This window comes from Linepithema humile, chromosome 6, assembly GCF_040581485.1.
Source record: "Linepithema humile isolate Giens D197 chromosome 6, Lhum_UNIL_v1.0, whole genome shotgun sequence".
Taxonomy (NCBI): domain Eukaryota; kingdom Metazoa; phylum Arthropoda; class Insecta; order Hymenoptera; family Formicidae; genus Linepithema; species Linepithema humile.
The window spans coordinates 16,024,734-16,045,047 of record NC_090133.1 but is presented as its reverse complement, the minus strand read 5'-3'; the positions used below and the strand labels follow the sequence as shown (position 1 = coordinate 16,045,047).

At 38.4% G+C, this 20,314-nt stretch overlaps 1 protein-coding gene and 1 long non-coding RNA gene across 9 annotated transcripts in view; one reads left to right on the top strand and one right to left on the bottom strand.

Moving 5' to 3' along the window:
- The window catches only part of LOC105676912 (uncharacterized), a 29,856-nt gene extending 18,239 nt beyond the window's left edge, over positions 1–11,617 (top strand). Inside the window, exon 6 of the mRNA XM_012375145.2 lies at positions 7,068–11,617. Coding sequence (XP_012230568.1) covers positions 7,068–7,375 — 308 coding nt within the window. The 3' untranslated portion in view covers positions 7,376–11,617. The remainder of the gene's footprint in view (positions 1–7,067) is intronic.
- Positions 1–20,314, bottom strand: part of LOC105670434 (uncharacterized) — a 139,786-nt gene that overhangs the window by 85,615 nt on the left and 33,857 nt on the right. The gene's annotated exons all lie outside the window — the stretch shown is intronic.

Here is a 20,314-nt window from a genome sequence, read left to right as displayed (position 1 = left end):
ATATACGATGGGAAACGGTCTGTTTGTCGCGCGCTAAGCGAGTTTCCGGCATGACACGTGCCCGACACGAGCCGCCGTGGGGCTGTGCGTGTCCCGCGCTAATTAGCGGTTAAGGGAACGAGTAGTAGACGTTAGTCGTCGTGAGTTAGGAACTACGGAGAAAGGGAGTAGCGCCCTCGAATGCTCGAAGAAACTCGCTCTAGCCACTTTATGCCTCCTACGTCTATCCACGTAGGGGTGAGCGTAATGCGAATTTAATCGACCCCTCGACGACTTTTCACTATCAGTTTCGTATCGCGACGTTACGACGACAGCCAATTAGAATATTTGAGATTTACGCATCAATTAAAGACGATGATGGGCAAGTAAATTTTTTCAATTAAATTGTTTAAATTTGCTTGAATAAACCGTGTTCTCAATAAGTTTGTGTATGATTAACCTAAATTCAATTAGAATTGATGACATTACGAGAGGCAACGTGTAAAAATATATTTTTCTGGAATCGATAGATTTTAAATGCATATTTCTACTTGATACACTTTTGGCTTAATTTTATCAATTTGCAAGGATTTACTTTGCAATTTTTCGCTTATTTGCAACACTTCGTATTTTTATTTGTAGCCGAATTGTCGCTAGTTGATTGTTAGTAAAGTGCAGGTAATTAATGGCTATCTACACTTTTGTGTTGCACACAGGAAGATATACGAAAAGTAAATGTGTACATATCATTTCAAGACGTCCACCAATATGTGCGAATCACCGTCATTTATGATAATTTTCAAGAAAGCTCATGTGCGTTTTTTCGCCACATCAGCAACTAGCCTCCTTGAAATATAATTGCAGACGATAATGAGCTTTTTCGAAGCTTATTAGACATGCAATTTACAGTTTAAACCGGCAAGAGCGTAATTTAAGGTAACTCAGTCAAAGATACATTTGTGACACACAATTAGTAAAATTGATGGAAAAATTTGTATTCAAAACTGCGATGAAAAAAATAATATAATATAAAAGAGCAAATGCGAGAAAATGACGCATGTGTTAGAAATTTCTGTCCCTGGATGTTGCTATCTGACTGTGCTTAACTAAATTTATGTAAAGACTATTAGATATGGCTTTTTTTTAAGAGAAAACCATTCTATTTCCAAGCATTTTACGAAGAACAATAACCTCCTGCGTTTCATAATGCTACTATTTTTCGAGCAATAAACATTCGAATATTTTAGAAAATACACTATAGCTTCAATTTTATCAAGTGCCACAAAACGCTTGAATGACCTCTTTTAATGTGAGATAATATTTCTCGGCTAAGAAATAAAGATTCAGAGATACTCGAACCAAGTTTTTCACGACGAAAGCGTGTCGCATAAATAATTCTTACGCGCGTGGGATATGCGCGAAAGGTCTCATTGTCACCATCGTACAAACAGCAGTAGTGTCTTTCTCAGGGCAGCAATGTCGCCGCCGCAATTTGATTTCCTGCATAGTTGATGATCACTTATCACGATTACTTTGTACCTCAAGCGCTCCGCTTCGCGTTGTAAAAATAATAAAAACACGAGTCACGTCAAACTTTGCATCTGCAAAAATGCAACTGTAATCATTAATTAATTGTCACCGCGTCCGAGCGAAATTTGAAGAATATCCTCGACGAGCTGCCGAGTCGAAATCGATATTATCGTTAATGATTTATTCCGAGATGGATGCGTGTATCCGCACTGCGGTGCAACGTGCATCGTGCACACTCGTGCATAATGCAAGTGTTGTCGCAATAAAATTATTCATCGCGCGGGGATGCAGCCCCGTGTTATCTATAATGCAGCGCGTGTCGATAACCGAACCGCGATGACGGTCATTGACGAAAAATTCTGTCTCCCGCGCACGCTTAGCGCGCACTTTCGCCATTATCAGAGCACACTTTTACTCGGCAATTTGGATTTGTCCGCCGGACTTCCCCGCGCCGATCGATAGGATTCCCCGTTCGCCCCCGCGGAAGGGGAAAGAAAAGAGGAGAAATATGGGAATAAGCTGGGTGATGATCGCTTCCGGCGATCGACTGAAGGACAACTTTTTTCCGCATGCCGGGCAGCGGCAATTGACGGGAGAGAAAAAAAAAATACGGCCAGCGATCAGGCTCGACCGGCTGCGTGTTTCCGGTGAACTTTCGCTTATGCAGGCATTTCGCGGATAATGCGCGCATCGCATATAGCGCCCACCCGTACCTCATCATTCGAAACAACCGCCGTGAGTGCTCTCTGAAAGAGTAATCGAGAAGAATGCACAGGTATCAAGTAAAACGATATATGTTCTGGCAAATTGTGCCGTCGGTGAACGCTATGATTTTCCGGGGCGACATTCCGCTTCGGGCGAACAGGAAAACAGAAAAAGGGACGTTCCGTGGGTTTTGAAGAAACTTAAGATCAATATCGCCACTTATCTGTAATAATATTGAACTTGAGTTCTCTCTAACGTTTTTATCGGCACTTAACTGTGCACCCGATTAATCTTATCTATTGCTAAAATTTATAGAATATTTAAATCACTTCGATGCTCTGAACAAAGAAGCCTCCTTTCCAATCGTTTATGTGAAAACATTTTATTCTAAGAAAATTTTTAACTGAAGATCAAACAAAAATGGGTTTTGAAGAAACTTAAGTTCAATATCATCGCTTATTTGAATTTTCTTCGAATGTTTTTATCGTTCGCTGTACATCGGGTTAATCTCATCTATCGCCGAAATTCATGGAATATTTAAACCTCTTAATTTTTTTTAATCGTTTATATCGACAAATTTGAAGAAAGCCTACAATATAATGGAAGATTAGACGAAAAAAGTAACAGTTTGCTCGAAATAGTTGGGCTATCGCGTGGATAATATCATTTAGCAAAAAATCAGTATGAAATCGATCATCTCCTCCCCCACTTTCTCCGTCATCACAGTCGATATCGCCGCTATTACATCACGTTCGTTAAAAGAGACGGACCTGCATAATTAAGAGGATCCGCTTCGCTGTGTGCGTCGCACACGGATGCGTACGCGCGCACACAGAGAGGCGCGCTACTCGCTCCTATCATTATAATCGGCCGCGAAGCAAACGTTTCAGCCGGTAAATATTTAAGTCGGCTGGTAAGAGGCCGGTAATGAGAGTCGAGATGGATCGATAGACGTAGTACGTAGGACGAGGTGTATACGCACGTCTGTATGGGTCGCTGACACTCTCGATAAATATTGTCCGGCAGTCCGCGGAATCGTATCGCCGTCTCGTCCTTCGTGCGTTTACGTGCGAGAGATGACGCTGATATCGCGGCGGAGAAATTAAAAAGTCTAAGGCAAACAACGCGCTGTCACACTTTCCGCCCCCGCCCCTTCCTCCCCCATCGAACTTCGCCCCTTCTTCGAGCGACGCAAAATGTTAACGTCGGTAGACAAATGGACGCGGTAAATGTGATTTAATCATCGCGCTCTCCGAATGAATTAACTACTAATTGGCTTGGAATTACAGTCGTATTATCGTCCCGAGCGCGAAAAGTCCTTGATGTCGTCCCCAGGCGACGTGTTCCGTCAAGTTTTGTTGGCTTTAATTTCGCAAAGTGTTCGTCGTCGCGGAGGCCGCGTGAGCGTTCTGAATCACACATACGAGCGAACTCCTTCCGATAAATTTCCCGATGAAACTTTCACGGCAGAAGACGGGAAATTCGCGCTCTTGCTTCCTCGATGAAACGCGCGTTAAGTATTACCGCTTGCTGAAATTACAGTCATATTTCTCGCGACGCTTTATCTCGGTCATCGTTCAGCGAGGAAATACATTTCGTCGCCAGATAAAACGCCCGGCAAAAAGATGTTCGTGCCGGCAACAATATGGCACATGGCACGGAGGCAATAACTGCCATATGTGGAAAACACGTGTGCGAATTAACAATAGATCGTATTTGTTTGCCCGCGGCAAATGCTTGCAATTAAACACGCGGCATTTGCAAGAGTTTACACACGGAATTTCACATTGCCATGTTATTATTTATACGTAACGAGCTCGGTCACGTGGTATCAGCGCGACGTGACTCGAACGAACGTTCGAGAGTTGCGCCCGGCTGAATAAAATTGTCAAATAAATTTACACACGCGCGCGCGCACACGAATTGTGTCAACGCCGCGACTCTCAGCGCGTCGACTTCGCGAATATTTATTCACACTGCTGAGTTTCTCATCGATCCCATACTGTCCATCTTAATTCTTTTATTATAAAACCATTGTCCACGTTTTATGATGCTTTTATTTATTGCAAGAAATGTGAAATGAAATTAATGTATTTCCGCGGAGAAGAAAATTGTCTTGAGATATTAACGGCGATATAATAGTATTTTTCCCTGCGTCGCGCAATACGATATAAAAATTGAATCGTAGGCGGTACAATTACGATAATTGTATTTTCCTTCATGAAGGATGGCAAGAGCGAAACGGTGTGCCTGCTCCAACAAAGCGACACTGTCATCCACTCCGCTATTGTACGCGTCCCCGCTGCGGGCGATAATTCCGACGATTATATATCGAAATGAAACGTCGGTAAATTTAATTTAAAGAAAAGAACGTCGGTTCGCCTTGACGACCGCCAATGACTCAGAACTGCGTTTCAAGAAAAGAAATGCGAACAAGAAATCGATCTGATCCTTTTGTGCGTCAAGAATGATAACTCATACTCGATATGGCAAAGAAAGTTAATGCGAAGTTATTCAAATTTAAAAGTATTATGAAGATTAATACAGCGGCGAGCTCTTAAAACTAACTTTGCCGTAGTAAGAAATTGTATTCTCCGAAATTTATTGTCTCATGTTGTTTCTGAGTATTAATTTTGTGCTCTTCGCAGAAGAAAAATTTTAGAATATATTTTATCTTTGTTTTGTTTTACAAAACATTTTTGATATTTTTCAACGATATTTCGAAGTGAATTGGACACGAATTTCACAGTTTCAATAAATTTTTCAACAACTTTCTGTTATCTTTTATTTATATTATTTATAAAAGGATGATGGAGCTGTTAAAAAAATGACATTAATGTTATAGTAAGCAAAATGCTAGCAATATTGTCAGCATTTAACTAGATATCTCTTCCATGAATACTTTCAACTTTCACGTTACAAATTAAGCCTCGATTAAATCCAAACATTTTCACCACCGATCTTATCTTTTCACGCGAATTCCGCAATTACTTGTCGCGCTTCGCACGATGACATAAAATTCCTCCTTCCGCGAAGTGCTTGCTTTTTTTTTCCATGACACTTCTGAACGTTCTTTTTCACCATTTATGCACGCTCATGCGAACTCAAAGCGAGAGATACCCCTCGCGCGCGACGTCCGCGGGCAGAATTAATTTCTTTTCGATAGAATCTTAACGACGACGCCTTCCGTCGCGTTACAACATTCGGAGGCGTTCGTACACTTTTATCGTCGCTTTACAATCGTAAAACTGTTTGCCCGGAATTTCGAGTGAGAGGAAGAGAGAGAGAGAGAGAGAGAGAGAGTGTAGTCTCCGCGGCACAGCTGTTTGCTCGGGTGCTATCGTCGCCGGTCGATCGTCATTAGACAACCGACGGCGCGGACTTTTAGAAGGCAGCGCGACAAGAGCTTACAACTGTGGTCACTCTCTTTCTTTTGTTATTATCGTCGGAGGAATTTATGCTATCTAATGTGAGAGGCCGCGATATCTGCGTGCGGGATGATCGTTCCGTCAAGATTCGCGCGGGCGATTAACGGAGAAGTTGTTGATTTTTTTTTTTTCGTGTAACGATATCGCGAGAACAATTGCAAGATACGTACAAGATTATGCGGCTGACATTAATAAATGATGGCGTTCGTGACACTTTCAAGCTCTTGCCGCTCGTGACGTATTTGCCGGAGAATTACGACGAAACGTTCTGCGCGGATGATTCTTATTATAATATTTTATTGCCAACGGCATACGGAGAGAAAAAAATACACATTCTCCGCGCGTATTTCATTCATAAACCGCTTTAAGAAAGATTACGAACAAGTGATCGTCTTCCGTTATCCGTTACACAGTTATCTCGTTTAATCTTTTAATTTTAATTTATCGTTCGGTATTAATTTTGCTACTAATTTGTGCCGAAAATCACGCCATCAATTGTTTGTCAACCGTTGCATGTTAATGTCGCGTGTTGTGCCGCAACACTTTGATCGATCATTTAATAATATAAAATAATTGCGATGCTCTTAATTGCATTTTGCGAGCGACGGTGAACCGCGCACAGCGCGACCGATCGTCTTCGATCGATTACAGGCTTTAGTCATCGCCGCAAATGCTCCACCGTCGTTGACTGACGCCGATGCGCATACAGCGAAGCACGATTTATTGGTTGATTCAGTTGCGTTTGGTTAACCTTGGCTCATTATTCCAGACCGCGCAGGGTTGTCTTTCTGCGACGATAATCAAATTTGCAACGCGCGCATTCGTAATTCACGCCTCCCGATATACTTAATCATCATCATCGATCGGAATCGCTTGCGCTCATTGTGCCCGCGAATTTTACGCCTTCATCGACGCAGATGCTTCATTAATTGCTTTACTTGCAACACTTGTATTTAGATATTCAATTTCTCGCGCAGTTCTCAATGAAACATATCTGCAACAATTATGTCGCAGAGAATTCAAAAATACTTGGCTGCTTAATTTGACGTGAGAATTGTGATAATATATTACACATATTATTAGATATATCGTATTAAGAGCTAGTTTTTATATAATAAAATATATTTATAGAGCCTGATTAATTAAATATTGTTAAAACATTATTTGCAAAAATTAAGAATTCTGCCTCAAAAGTTAATACAAATTCTACATATTTAATAATAATATTTGATATTTCTCTTTTTACGCGTGGATTAAATGGTAAAAATATTATTAAAACGCTCGAAAAAGTATGTTGCCGATATTCTGCAATATTCTTCACACATCTTTTAAAGTTAAAAATTATATCGCAAGCTTAATCGATTGAAAGCGCGAACAACAACCGATCCGGACACTTTTCAACATCGATTCAAATTTATGTTACAGGTGAGAAACCGCACAAGTGCGTGGTGTGCGGCAAGGCGTTTTCGCAGAGCAGCAACCTGATCACGCATATGCGCAAGCACACCGGCTACAAGCCGTTTCAGTGCGGCCTCTGCGACAAGGCGTTCCAAAGGAAGGTCGATTTGCGAAGGCACCGGGAAGGTCAGCACCCGGCGGCGCCGGCGCTTGACTATCGCTCTCTGCAGATGCCTGCGCAGCAACAGCCGAACGGCAACCGGCGCTCGCCCGTGCCGTCGCACTCGACGTCTTCGACAGGTTACCACATGATATCCGTGCCCAGCAGTAGCTGAGACTCGTTCACCTGACAGACGCCTCGTCCGTGAAAGCCGTACCGAGCCCTTACGGAACCGGACAGCCGGAATGTCCCACGCCGGTACGTATTTCAATCGCGCGTACGCGGTGACATCGTCAACGACGGGTAATGCTCGTAAAATCGATCGTCGCGCGAGCGAGATTCTATACATAGTTTAATTCGACGTTGATTGGATCGAGTTATGTATTTCGAGCGAGCGTAACACTAAAGTAGCGACCCACTCGGCCATCCGGCGTTTCTTCTATGAGTTTAATGCGCGAGATTGAGTAAAGTGAGGTGAGATTGAATCTGCTCTTCGTGTAATTTGACAGAAAATTTCTAACATTGAAGGAAAAAATATTTTGGCGTTATATATTTAGCAAAAGGCAATTCGATTATTCTTGCTCAATCTTCTTATTTTATAGTGCCATTGAAACCATGTTGCTTATAATTCTTTGATGATGCTATTCGACTTCACCTTACAGTACGTCGAGAATATGTGCGTTGATACACTTAGTCACAAAAAAAAAAAAAAACGTTAAAAACTTCGAAGAAAGGATTGCTAATCCACCAATGAATTTCCAGCATTGTAAAACAGATTTTTGTGCTACACGCTTGAAAAATGAAGGCAAGCAATTTTTCTTTTTTTAGTACCTTTTAAAAAAAATAGATTTTAAAGGAAGATTTATTACTATCTTATTTCACATATTATTATGTGATAATTAAAATTACAATCAGTTTTCCGGAATATCCTGTTGGCATTGAATCGATGATTTTTTTCAAACCTTTGTGTCCAAGTGTATCACTGTTCATTTGTGATACCAGCACTGTTATAGTACTGTGATAGTATCTCGCGATGTACGATACGTCAATGCGGATTATCGGAGATGGCTCTTACACATGCATCAGCGAATGTCGCGAGTAACGGACATGTGATGCACAAGTATCATTGCGAATCGCTTCGAAATGTAGTGTGTGCTTCGCGTTTATTATACCAGTGATACTACGCCTCTCTCCTGTGGCGTGACAAATTACACACGTAACGCGCTAATGCTTTTTTTAAGCAACACGCGACGCGTCGACACCGAAGCAGCATCATTGTGCATCGTATTTCCATGTCTCGATCGGACCAAATATAAATCGCATTAGACGCGACATTAGTCCTGCATCAAATCGTTCCTCTCGTTTTTAGTCCAATCGAGCGGCTCTATTCGCAAAAGTGAACGGAGAGCGTCGTCGAAATAGAAATACAATTCGGAAAGAAACTAGCACATGACAAAGGACAAATTTTGGGTCTTATCTCGGAACGATGAGATGTAAATACACACAGCCGTGACTGTACGCGTGATTGCACGATGCAGATTCAAGGTGTCTAATTCAAGGATCGTCTGCGTCGAAGGTCACTGTCTCTTTGCAAACCAATCTCGCTTATGCTCAGCTGAGAAACAGAATTGTAAATATTTTCCATGGAAATCACCACCGATAATCTTTCCGTTTTAACGATGCGAAATTACGGAGGGGCGCTTAATTGGAGTGCGATCGGTGAAATGTTTGCGTGAATCAATCGGACAATCGTATATTTAATCAACATCCACACAGTGCCTTGGTGAACGTTTCCGACGCAGTTGGAATTTTTTTAATTACGGCGCGCATTATTTTCGACGCTTTTCTCGCTAATAGATATCATGTTGCCTGGCAATGAATTATTGGATTAAGCAAATATGACCCAAATACGATTCTAAAAGCTTCAAACTTCAAATAAGAATTCGTATGGCGTTCTATTTAATCGCCTTGGCCTGATAGTAAGAAAATCGTCGTCAAATTTAATGGTGGACAAGAAACACTGTATATACGCGTGCACGCACACATATACACACATATATATATATATATATATATTTCTTAAGACGTATGTGCAGGATATTGCATGTATGTACGTATTTGTACATTACTGCCTTCATTATTTATACTATTTTTCGAAAAGAGAAATAACTCTACAAATTCCTTATATAAATAGATAGATTTTGAATCATTGAATTATGAAGGCGATTGCACACAATTTGATGCAAAGAATTCTTTCGTAATAAAATTTTTTAATCTCGTATGACACGTAAAAAAAATATTCAAATAAAATGCTATAAAAATATACAAGCCTGTCATGTAAATGCTTATCGTGATAATGGCAAATGAATTGTATTGGAAACTGAATCAAAATTGAAAAAGTTTTCTTTATCTTGATTTTCACTGTTGATTTCTTTGTCATTACAGAACAATCGAATCGATCTATCGATATATATCATAAAATGCCTCAATGTGCCTTTCTTTCGATGTCACATATTCGAGGCGTGGTATTGAATAATACTGCACCTCTCCTCCCCCCCCCCCCTCTGCCATGCATTCAAGTGTTCACATCTAAATACATTAATAGCATTTGTGTCTTGTAACAAATGTGTGTTGTTTAAGTTCCATAATTCTTCTAGATATATCAAAATTATATTTAAAAATTTTTTCATATTATTTATATATATTTTGCAAGTTTTACAAATCTTACGCACGTTATTTATTTAATAAAATTTTAACATGTACAAGTTAATATCAATTGTGCAACTTTCAAACACTTCTCGTGAACGAGCATTTTGACACGAGATGCGCGTAATTGGTAAAATCGTGGAAAAATGATTGATTATTGTTTGAAATTGTTGGAAAACTATTGCTTTCGATGTGTCATTTCTATTTTATCGATATCTAAACCTAAATGTGTGACAAAACGAGATATATACACGATGCATTATGTTGAAAGCTCTAAGCTGATTGTGAATGTAGTATATTATTTGTCTATGTGTCATAGTCCATCGAAGCCAAAGTCACCCGTGTTTACGAAAATCGATTGAATAGATTCAAACAGTGAACGATACACTATGTCGAAATGTTAACAAACGTTATCAAAACTTGATAAATATTATGCAACCTTTTTACTTGTGATGCCAATTTTTACGTCTTACTTTCGCACTATTTATTACACTTTTCCAGATATCGGCACGGATATCAATTGGCAGATGTATTTCGTACAATTCGGTGGTTGATCAAAATATACTTTACGGCGTAGAAAAGTCACCGCTGCGAAAGAAAAGCGTGGGAGTGATTATTTTTGTATTAACGCGGAAGTAAAGCCGAAGAAGCAAAATGTGTAGCTTACAGTTAGATAAATGAACGAGCACGCTGTAACTCTTTTCCTGCACCGAAAAAAAAAAAAAAAAAAAAAAAAAAAACATCGATGTTACAACACACACAATCGGAGGCCTGCATGTGACATAGAATATAAGTTTTAAGCTCGCGCGGAAGCTTTGTTGTAAATAGGGGATCGATTTCTCTCAAAAGAATCTCAAAAGATTTATCCGTCCCAGCATCCCGTGTGAACGAGAGAGCGAAAGTGATCGCGACGACGAGGAGATCTCGCACAAAATTCGCACGAATCCGGCAACGAATCATAGCGGCTAGAGGACCAAAGATAGCATAGGCTGGACCTGATCGATTGGTGGTAATCGGGTTTTCTTCCCTCTGTGAAGTTTGCGGGAACGCGCAAACGATACGTGAAACGGTTTATAAAAACGACGTGACGACTCGCGAAAACTCGAAACTCACCAGAGAGATTCCGGTCCTTGCGGTACGTACAGATTGTAATATACCATTAGAGTTTAGCTATAATCGATAAAGATTATGTGCGACGATTAAGTGAGTTTAGGATATAATTCTGTCCGACAACGACGTAGCGGTTTGCTCGCTTTGCGACGAAGGTTTTCACGCTGTTTGCGAGCGGCGCGCGCTCGGTCGCGCAGAAACATCGTTCTCACGGATTAATTAATTAGCGAATGTTACAGCGCGACACGTATCTGACACGAGACCCGCGCGCGTTAAGCAATTTTGTGCTATATATTAAGATTATGTAAACTTATATGTAGAAATCGCGATCGATAAATCAATAAGTAGATATCTTTCAAGATGTTCGTGCAGGTGTCTATATGAGCACGGAGAGAGAAAAAGTGTGTATCTGAGTGAGTGAGCGAGAGCAAGAGCGAGCGAGCGAGCGAGAGAGAGAGAGAGAGAGAGAGAGAGAGAACGCAATAGTGATAAGAGAGATTTTGCGAGCACGAGTGAACGATTCGTGTTAACCGGTAAAACCAAAAATATGTTTATTATTGCTAAAGAAAATATTGATCGAATAAATTGTTTTTCTTATAAATGCTTTGTGTTATTTTTATGATAATGCTCTCCTGTCCTCCTCGTCACCACCGCATCCAGATTTATACATTAGACGTTGCGAATATTGCGTATAATCCTTGTTTCTCGAATAAACGATACGATAAAATATATGCTTAACACTCCGAAGCAAACTTGTGGCGTTTATTATTCTAATAATTTATTATTTTCTTAATAGTATTACTTTTCGAACGTTATTTATTTGAGTGCAATACTCCGAAAATTTAAAAATTATTATCATTGTAATCATGTTTAATTGCAACTTAAGTTATTTAAATTTTCAAACGCACAGTTACTGAGCTCTAAATTGTTTTAATTTACATAATGCAAAATTTTCTCTTTGTTTTTTACTGTCTATAGCTGCACTTTAAAAAAAAAATTTTTTTTTGTTTAACTCTACAGTTTTATCTGTTTTTTTTTTCTTCTGTTCTGTTCTACTTAAAATAGATTTGTCTGTATGAAATATGTTTGACAACATTAAATTTTCTTAATGTCCCGTAAATTAATTATGCATGTAGTGTGCAACTTGGGTTATTTAAATTTTCAAGCGCACAATACTAAGCTCCAAATTGTTTTCATTTACATAATGCAAAATTTCCTCTTTGTTTTTTACTGTCATCTAGTGAATACAATTTTTTACCTTTTGCACACATTTTTTTCTTCAAAGCTGAAGGTCGGCTATTGTTGCGATAAGATAATTTTGTTACGTTTCTTCGGGTAATTAGCGCCGTTTACAAAGAACTCGAGCTATTTCCGACTAAGCACGAGTACGTTTGTGGAAATAACAGTCGTAAAATTTATAAATGCAATTAGGTTGCGTAAATAATGTACTTTCTACGCATGAAATTGTTCAATTATTAATATTTCATAATAGATGTAATTACTATTGTCTAATTAAATGTTATTTATCAAATGCAATTTATATTTAACAAAACTACATTTTTTACGTTATTCTGTGTTGTTTCATAAAAATTCTTTTTATACAACAAAGACATTATAACAACATTGCCACATTAACGCATTGATTTGATTGCAGAAAAAAATTTTTTCTGCAATAATATTTAAAAAATATTGTTTTATACCGTTTATATGCGTACACGATCTTGTAAAATATATAATAAATATCTTATTTGCCAGACCATCATTCACTTTTTTATTTACTTTCAAAAGTTAAGCTTGCATCTCGAGCAATAAATTAAGAAATCCAAAAAACGCAAGTTAAACCGACGCGCACGGTGTCGACGTGCACGTTGCGCTCGTAATTGGCCAATTTGCATTTCGCGAACCGGGGCGAAGGCGAGTCGCGATTCACGCGATAACGGAGGGAGGGAGATAATCGGGCCACCGCCCGATTTCTATCGGAATGCGGCAATTTATACGATCGGGACGATAAGCCCGCCATCCTTACCGCGAAAGACTCTCCGCTCGTTTCCTCGTCGATTCACCTGCGTGAATTTGATGCGCAGTTTCGGCTCGCACGCGCGCTGCAAGCGTCTTGCGCTCGAGAAAAATTTCCAATATAGTGTAACTGTTGCACTCTTAATATTTATTGCTTTTGTTATCTAGAAAAAGGTCTATATTTAATTTAAATTTTATATTCTACAATATTTTTATAATTCTCGTCACAGAACACACTATCGTGTGAGAAAACAAAACATTGATGCTGATTTTGGCACATCTTTTATACCGCTGAATATCGAAGACCTTTTCAGTAATTTAAGAAATCATAATCAATGGCTTTAAAGACTAAAATAAATGATGGACTTGCTGTATGTTCGACTGACCTCACACGTATAAACGGGAATTTGAAAACGAAAGGGTTACCAACCGGTTTTAACGTACTCTTAATCGAGTGAACCTTCTTCAAATATAAATCATCTTAATAGTTATATCTTCTCTTACGACTACATCGACTTTTGCGTTAGCACCTTGCAGCTAGAACAATTACAATCGTTCTATTTTTTGCAAGTGGGACACATCATGCTTCTCGAAGTTACAAAATAACTGGCTGTTCTAATTATTTTAACACACTGATACGCTTTGTCATGCTGGTCGGACGAACGGTAGAAGATTAATGAATTAACAACTTGAGCATTGTTTATTTTTTTTTACTCGCTGTGTATTTTATCGATATGCGATGACGCGTTCAGACGATAATTAGAAATAGTCCTGCAAAGGTAAAAGCAAATTATCCATGTTGGATATTAAATTTATTTTTTATTTCCATCATCCTTCTCGTTTGCGTCACAAAGCCAGCTTGTTTCTTAGCCAGTTTTCTCCTGCGGCGAGAAATGATCGTCGATAATCTATTACTGAGATGAGACAGCTTTTGATCGGCCACCTTTCATGTTTTTTTCATTTTCATGAGCTGTGTGTGTGTGTGTGTGTGTGATAGCTTTTTTCATGTCACATCTATATTTATCTCTTTCTTATTTTTACACGGATTTTCTGCATATGCGCGTACATCTCTTATTAAAATATTACAATACACAATGCTCAGCATTATATTAATTATAAAATTCAGATCATTTTACTAAAAATTTGTACTGACAATTTTTAATATATGCAAAATTCTTATGAGAAAAATATTTCTATTTTTAAGAATCTAAATATATTTTTCGTTTGCAAAATTAGTAAATATACGGCAACGTGAAAGCACATAATCTATTTTCGCTAAACGATTAAAAACCAAAAAGCAAATTTCAGCAGACAAACTATCTCATCTTCGCAGACCTATTACCGGCCTTTATTCGCTTTCCACTTCATCGTCAAACGACGTACAGCGCATTATATGTCCGAGACCGCCATTAGCCCCTAATTAACTTTTCTCTTCGCATTCGATAGAGAGCCGCGGGTCACGTCAACCGCAAATGAAAAATTTATCGTAATCGTTTACGGCCAGTTGCAGTCGGCTGCAACTTCGTAGCGCTCTTTAAGAACTTGAACGTTGTAATCATCGCTAATCGAGTCATTAGTCGATGACATGTTTGGGAACTAAAATTGAAATTTTTCGCGGGGCGAACCGCGTGAATCAGAGACGATTGTAAATTAATCAGAATTGAGCAAGTGGCTGATGTCTTATTTTCCTTCTACACGGTAGTTTGACAACATATTTACATCAGTTTGTAAATTATCAAGACCACCACCACTTCTGTCACATCCTGTGTAGAAAAATGTAAACCAGTTATAGCCGTCAGGTCGCATCGATATCTTTCGCACAATATTACAACATCAGTTTCATTGTTTTCTATTTCTATTTTTCATTACTATTTTATTTTATTCTATTTAACATTACTAGCTCTTTTGGCTAACGTTTTAATATAAATTTGCGTTTCTTTTCCATTTTCACGCAGAATTTTGAGTATCTACATGTGAAAATATCCAATCGAGTTAAACTCACCGTTAGAGAATCGTGTCTGGTTTATGAATACGGTTTTTTACCGTTCTGAAGACTAATTCGGTTACGCCAATACCGCGCTCTGGTTTCCACATCTTTGGGTTTATTGCTGCTAATTATGAATGGACAATAAACCCGTCCTATAGTGCAGGCACGCGAAAGCCCGACTTTTCCCTCGCATTGCCAGTCGAATGCGCTTTCCGCTCGAATCATCGGCACGTTTTACGCGCACAGTCTGATTAAACTACTTCCCGACGCATAACGAACGTACTTCTACAAACGGTTATCCTTGCAAAAAAGGATCTCTCACACCCTAACGTGTACTAATCAATCGCGCACTCGTTAATGCACCCTTAATCGCGTAATATATTCCCATTTGCCGATTGATTTTTATCTTACTTTTATTTCCGTATCCAATCGTTGCAATTCTCGCGAGACAGAAATCTATTTGCAATTTTAAATTTCCAAACGCCATATATACGCATAAAACGTAAGACTTGAGTCTAGCGGCTAATTTTTAGCGTAATCGAAGGTTTTAGTTGCAATGTTGTCCGTGTCATGCCTCAAGAATTGCACGTGTGTAGATTTCCAAATCTATGTATATGTATGGTAATAGAGAAATTCGCGTCAATAATTGCAGCGATAATTCCATTTATGCCGGCAGTAAAATGCACACTTAATGCAGAGTTGCTGAAAGTTGCGAAAACCGAGCGCATAGAATTCGTAAAATCATTCGAATTTGCATAAATCATTATTCACGATTCGTAGCTTTCCGACGTTACCGATCCAAGACGATCTTCCTGACACAATTTTTAATTGAAAGTATGACGATACTTTTTTTTTACTTATTCCCAACTACACAGATCATTTATTAGTAGATTTTAATTATTAATTAAATTTTATGTTTTGATTTGAAATTTCTATATTTAAATGAAAATTCTATATCCAAATTAAGCGAAGAAAAGAATACGATTGACATTATATCACGCACAAAAATAGACAAAAATATTTGGAAAGAAATGAAAAATACAGTAATTGAATAAAACATCACATCGGACAATTGAGGACATTATTTTACGTATCGCACTGTCGCGCATTGAAGCATAGTTAAGCGCCAAGGAAAATATTTTTCTTCCCGCTACTCCCACCGGTACTAACATGCTCTCATTAACGCAATTATCTGTGGCAAGATAGCGACCACCGACCGACGCAATTATTATTTCTGAAGCTTGATTTATCGCCGGTGATTACGTCACGGACCTGCACATTCGTGTGCACGCGCGAAGCGCATTGTCAGTAATGTACCTGTCGCTCTGCCAGGTCAGGAGCAACGACTCCTCCGTATTACTTTCGCTAATTAAATGCCTGCTGATTTTCTCTTTATGCCTCACAATAATTCAGTGACGATACAAATTGTCACTAAATGTATTCATCGAGAAAATATGAAATAAAAATTGCATCAAGCGATGCAAACTTGTCGATAAAATTATTATGAAATAATAACTAGAAGTAATTTTAGAAAAATAAATTTTTTATTCCTAGCCATAATGATAATTTGATATAAAGCAATTTGCAATATCTTTATACTTTATAATTGCATTTAGCGGAATATAGCAAAATTGCGATAGGACAGACACACGTTGTATTTCCCACGTTAGTAGATGACAATTACCACTTAATGCTTTAAGGTTTTTTTAGACTGTAATATCAGAGTGAGTTAAAAATCGGGCCACAAAAACGCGATTTTCGGAGGGTCGAACCCCAATCTGAAATGCGATTATGAGGTACTCGTAAATGTTTCAGTGACATTAATTTCATGATTCAGCGGCGGATTGTGTGAATGTCTCGCGTGTCTCATCCATTGATATTACTCCGGTCGATTTCAGGTGGAAAAGGTAAATCGAAAATATTCCATTTAATCTTTCTTACGAGTTGAATAATCAAATGCGATAAAATCTAGGATATTTTTATATCATTATTATTTATGATTGTATTAAATTGTTAAGATTTATAATACTTTTATTCTTAAATGTGTACTTCTAAACCTTTAATTATTTATAAATTTTAAATAAAAAATTATCTTTTTGCGATATCCTGTTTGTTTTTATTAAAAGGTAAATTTTGTCTTTACAAACGTGCTTCAAACTGTTATGGAATATCATATCCGATTGATTAATTTTTGCATACTTGAATATCATTCGGCGGAAAGGTGGGGAAAAATACTAGGAATTTTGCAAAGAGACAATAGCTTGATAAACATTGTCGCATAAACGTGTCACAAGCCGAGATATAGTCTGACGATAAACGCATCCCACGAGCATGGACGTCCCATCGGACTCTGTGAAATATAACGTAAAACGCAATGCGCGGTTACGTTTATGCGAACGATTAATTCATCTCCCACGAGAGAACAGAACCGTCGCGCTCCGATCTGTTATTACAGCAATTATGGAATTTCGTATGACATTAGCATCCCCGGGGACACTGCTTTTTGTAACCCGTATCTTTCATTATTAGAAATTATTCATAACACGTGCACACACGCATGCAAGGCAATTATTTATTAACATATATCGACTAACTGTAACGGAATTCTTCTTTCCTTTATATCGGCGCACCGTTATCACATCGGTGCACTCTTTCACTCAGTTTTGGATTAATGCAGCGGTGCATCAACACAATGTTATAATGTAAAAATCACATTAAATAGTGATATTTTCGAAAAAGGAGGAAATTATAATTTTCCGCTTGAATTCAATATTTCAAATAGTATCACGACAATTAAAAGGTTGTGTTTCGAGGAAAGCTCTCTTGAGTCCTTATCTTGATTTAGATTGTTGAATCAATAGAGCCTTAACTTTTTTTTAAAAACAATTATATTTTTGTTAGATAAAAAATTTGTAAATACAACTTTTCTTTGTGATTTGAAAAATTATCCTTTATTTTATTCGAAACATTGAACGAGTTTCATTAAAAAATATGCAAGATTCAATACATTCTTCTATGATTATTAGACTGCATTGCTAACAATAGCGTAACGCTTTCGAATCGAGCGACGGTTCACAATGCGCCTCGTTAAACATGAAAATTCAGTCTATATTACATTATTCATCAAAATTAAAATTTATAAAGGCATTTTTAGATTATTCCGTATTCTGAAAGGTTGAATTTAAATCGTTTCAAGCAACTCACAATTAGAGGAATAATTCAGATATTTCTATCCCCGAATCTTCGAAATCTTTCGAAAGATATCGCATTCACACTGTGTGCTCGTCTTTCCTGGATTAGATGCATATTACGTCCAACCTCTCGCTTAGCATAAAAAGAAAACTTGTCCCGAAACACAACGCTTTTCATGCAGATTTCGAAAGCAGTCGGTCGGAAAATGTCTCGCGTCTGAACGAAGATTCGATTCACCGTCATCTAATGAAACGTAAAAGTCGACGCATTCGAACGATACGAACACAAATCCAATGATTGGATTGCCTCTTGTAATGGTAATAAATCATCCCGAGTAAATCGCCGGAACTACCTGCATCTCTCATTTCTTCTCTTTTTCACATCGTACACTTTTATCTCTCGATCTGCTTCTGCGTTGAATAGCGACGATTGGAATCATAAAAAACTTTTATGCCTGTTATTAATATATATGATGTAATTTATATAACAGAGAATACACGTAATCATGCAATTTAATTCATTATGTTAATATTAAACAGAGAAATCTATGAAAGTGTCGATTCTTTCCAACGTTACGCGACATCAATCGCAGAGTTATAACAAAATTAATTAACGTCTTTTAATCAATTTTCTCACAAGAACATAAGAAATTAAATTACACGTGTAAGACATATAATAAATCGCATCGACAGGCAATTTTAATATGATAGGCAGCGCGCGATTTTCATCGGACACACGACTCCTGGGGCCGCGAAGGACGAAGGACGCGTCAATGTAATTTATCTCGCGCTACCGATTCACGTCAATTTTAATGAACCTGCTTTTATAATGGTTTCTAAATCTTGAGAAAACGGCCACTGTGAAGCCCGCCGCCGCCGCCGCCGCGCACCTGCCGTTCGTAATTTAAAGAGAACACGACACAGTAATTAAGCGGGATGCTTCTCGGTGATAATTAAACTGACGTGTGTATACTTATGCGGGAAATTATTTTGCTCGTGGCGCGATGCCGCCACACGAATAATCCTCATCCGAACATCAAGCATCGCGTTCCAATCACCCTCCCCCCCCCCTGCTCTTTTTCCCCTGATACTTTTTTGTTCTTCGTGCTCCCATATCGCTGTTCGAGGTTATTTTTTTTTTTTTTCTTTTAATTGCCACTGAACGAAGACGGCATCATTACTAACGCCATTAATGGATTCTAGCGCATCTTTAACAGGGTCGTTTAACTCCGCGTGCAATTAAGGTTTTATGTCCCAATGACATCTGCGCAATTTTTACGGGTAGCGAATAAATTGAGCTATCTCACCTGGCGCCAGCGTGAGGAAAGAACAATCGAGAATGCGAATGTCGCGAGAAAATGACAATTTGATGGTGTTAAATGCGATTTAAATAGTTCGCCGTGTGTGTCTCGCAGCAAAAAGGGAATATTTTTTTATCGAAATATACACGTGTATACTTTTACATTCCACACAGAGCGACAAATGAAATGAGAGATAGTAGAATATTTGTAATGATAAAAAAACCGAATTAATTCTCTTCATGCATCGAGGTTTTTTAAATATCTAGAAAGTTATGGCAATATACCACACAATTATCCCATCTTATATTAATAACTATCAACGCGATTATTGTGTAGCACAATTTTCTTACGCCGTTATTTACGATATTGAACATTTTACGACGCTTTCGAAGTTTACGGTAGCGTTTAATATTAATAATACTTGAATAAATTTGCATACCATTTGTAACCCCTTTCAAATTACTTTTGCACCGTGCGCCGATGCTTATATTTTAAGCAATGCACATCCGCAATCGTAATGGGATTCCCTCTCACGAAATGCATAAGATCATTTTGTTGTCACCTTGTTAAAATACGGTACTTGATCAACCTTGCGTTAATAATTAACTCTTTAATCTGGTTTCGTTACGCGCTCGCTTTCGCGACTTTATTTCCACTTAATGACCGCGCACACTTCGATGACGCGACGAGCGGATATATCGCCTTATAAGTAATTTGTTCCGCAAGTGTCGCCAATTTTCTCCTCCGCCTAAAGAGCTCTATTTTCGTTAATTTCTTGTACACCGAAAAGGCGTGCGCTCGAT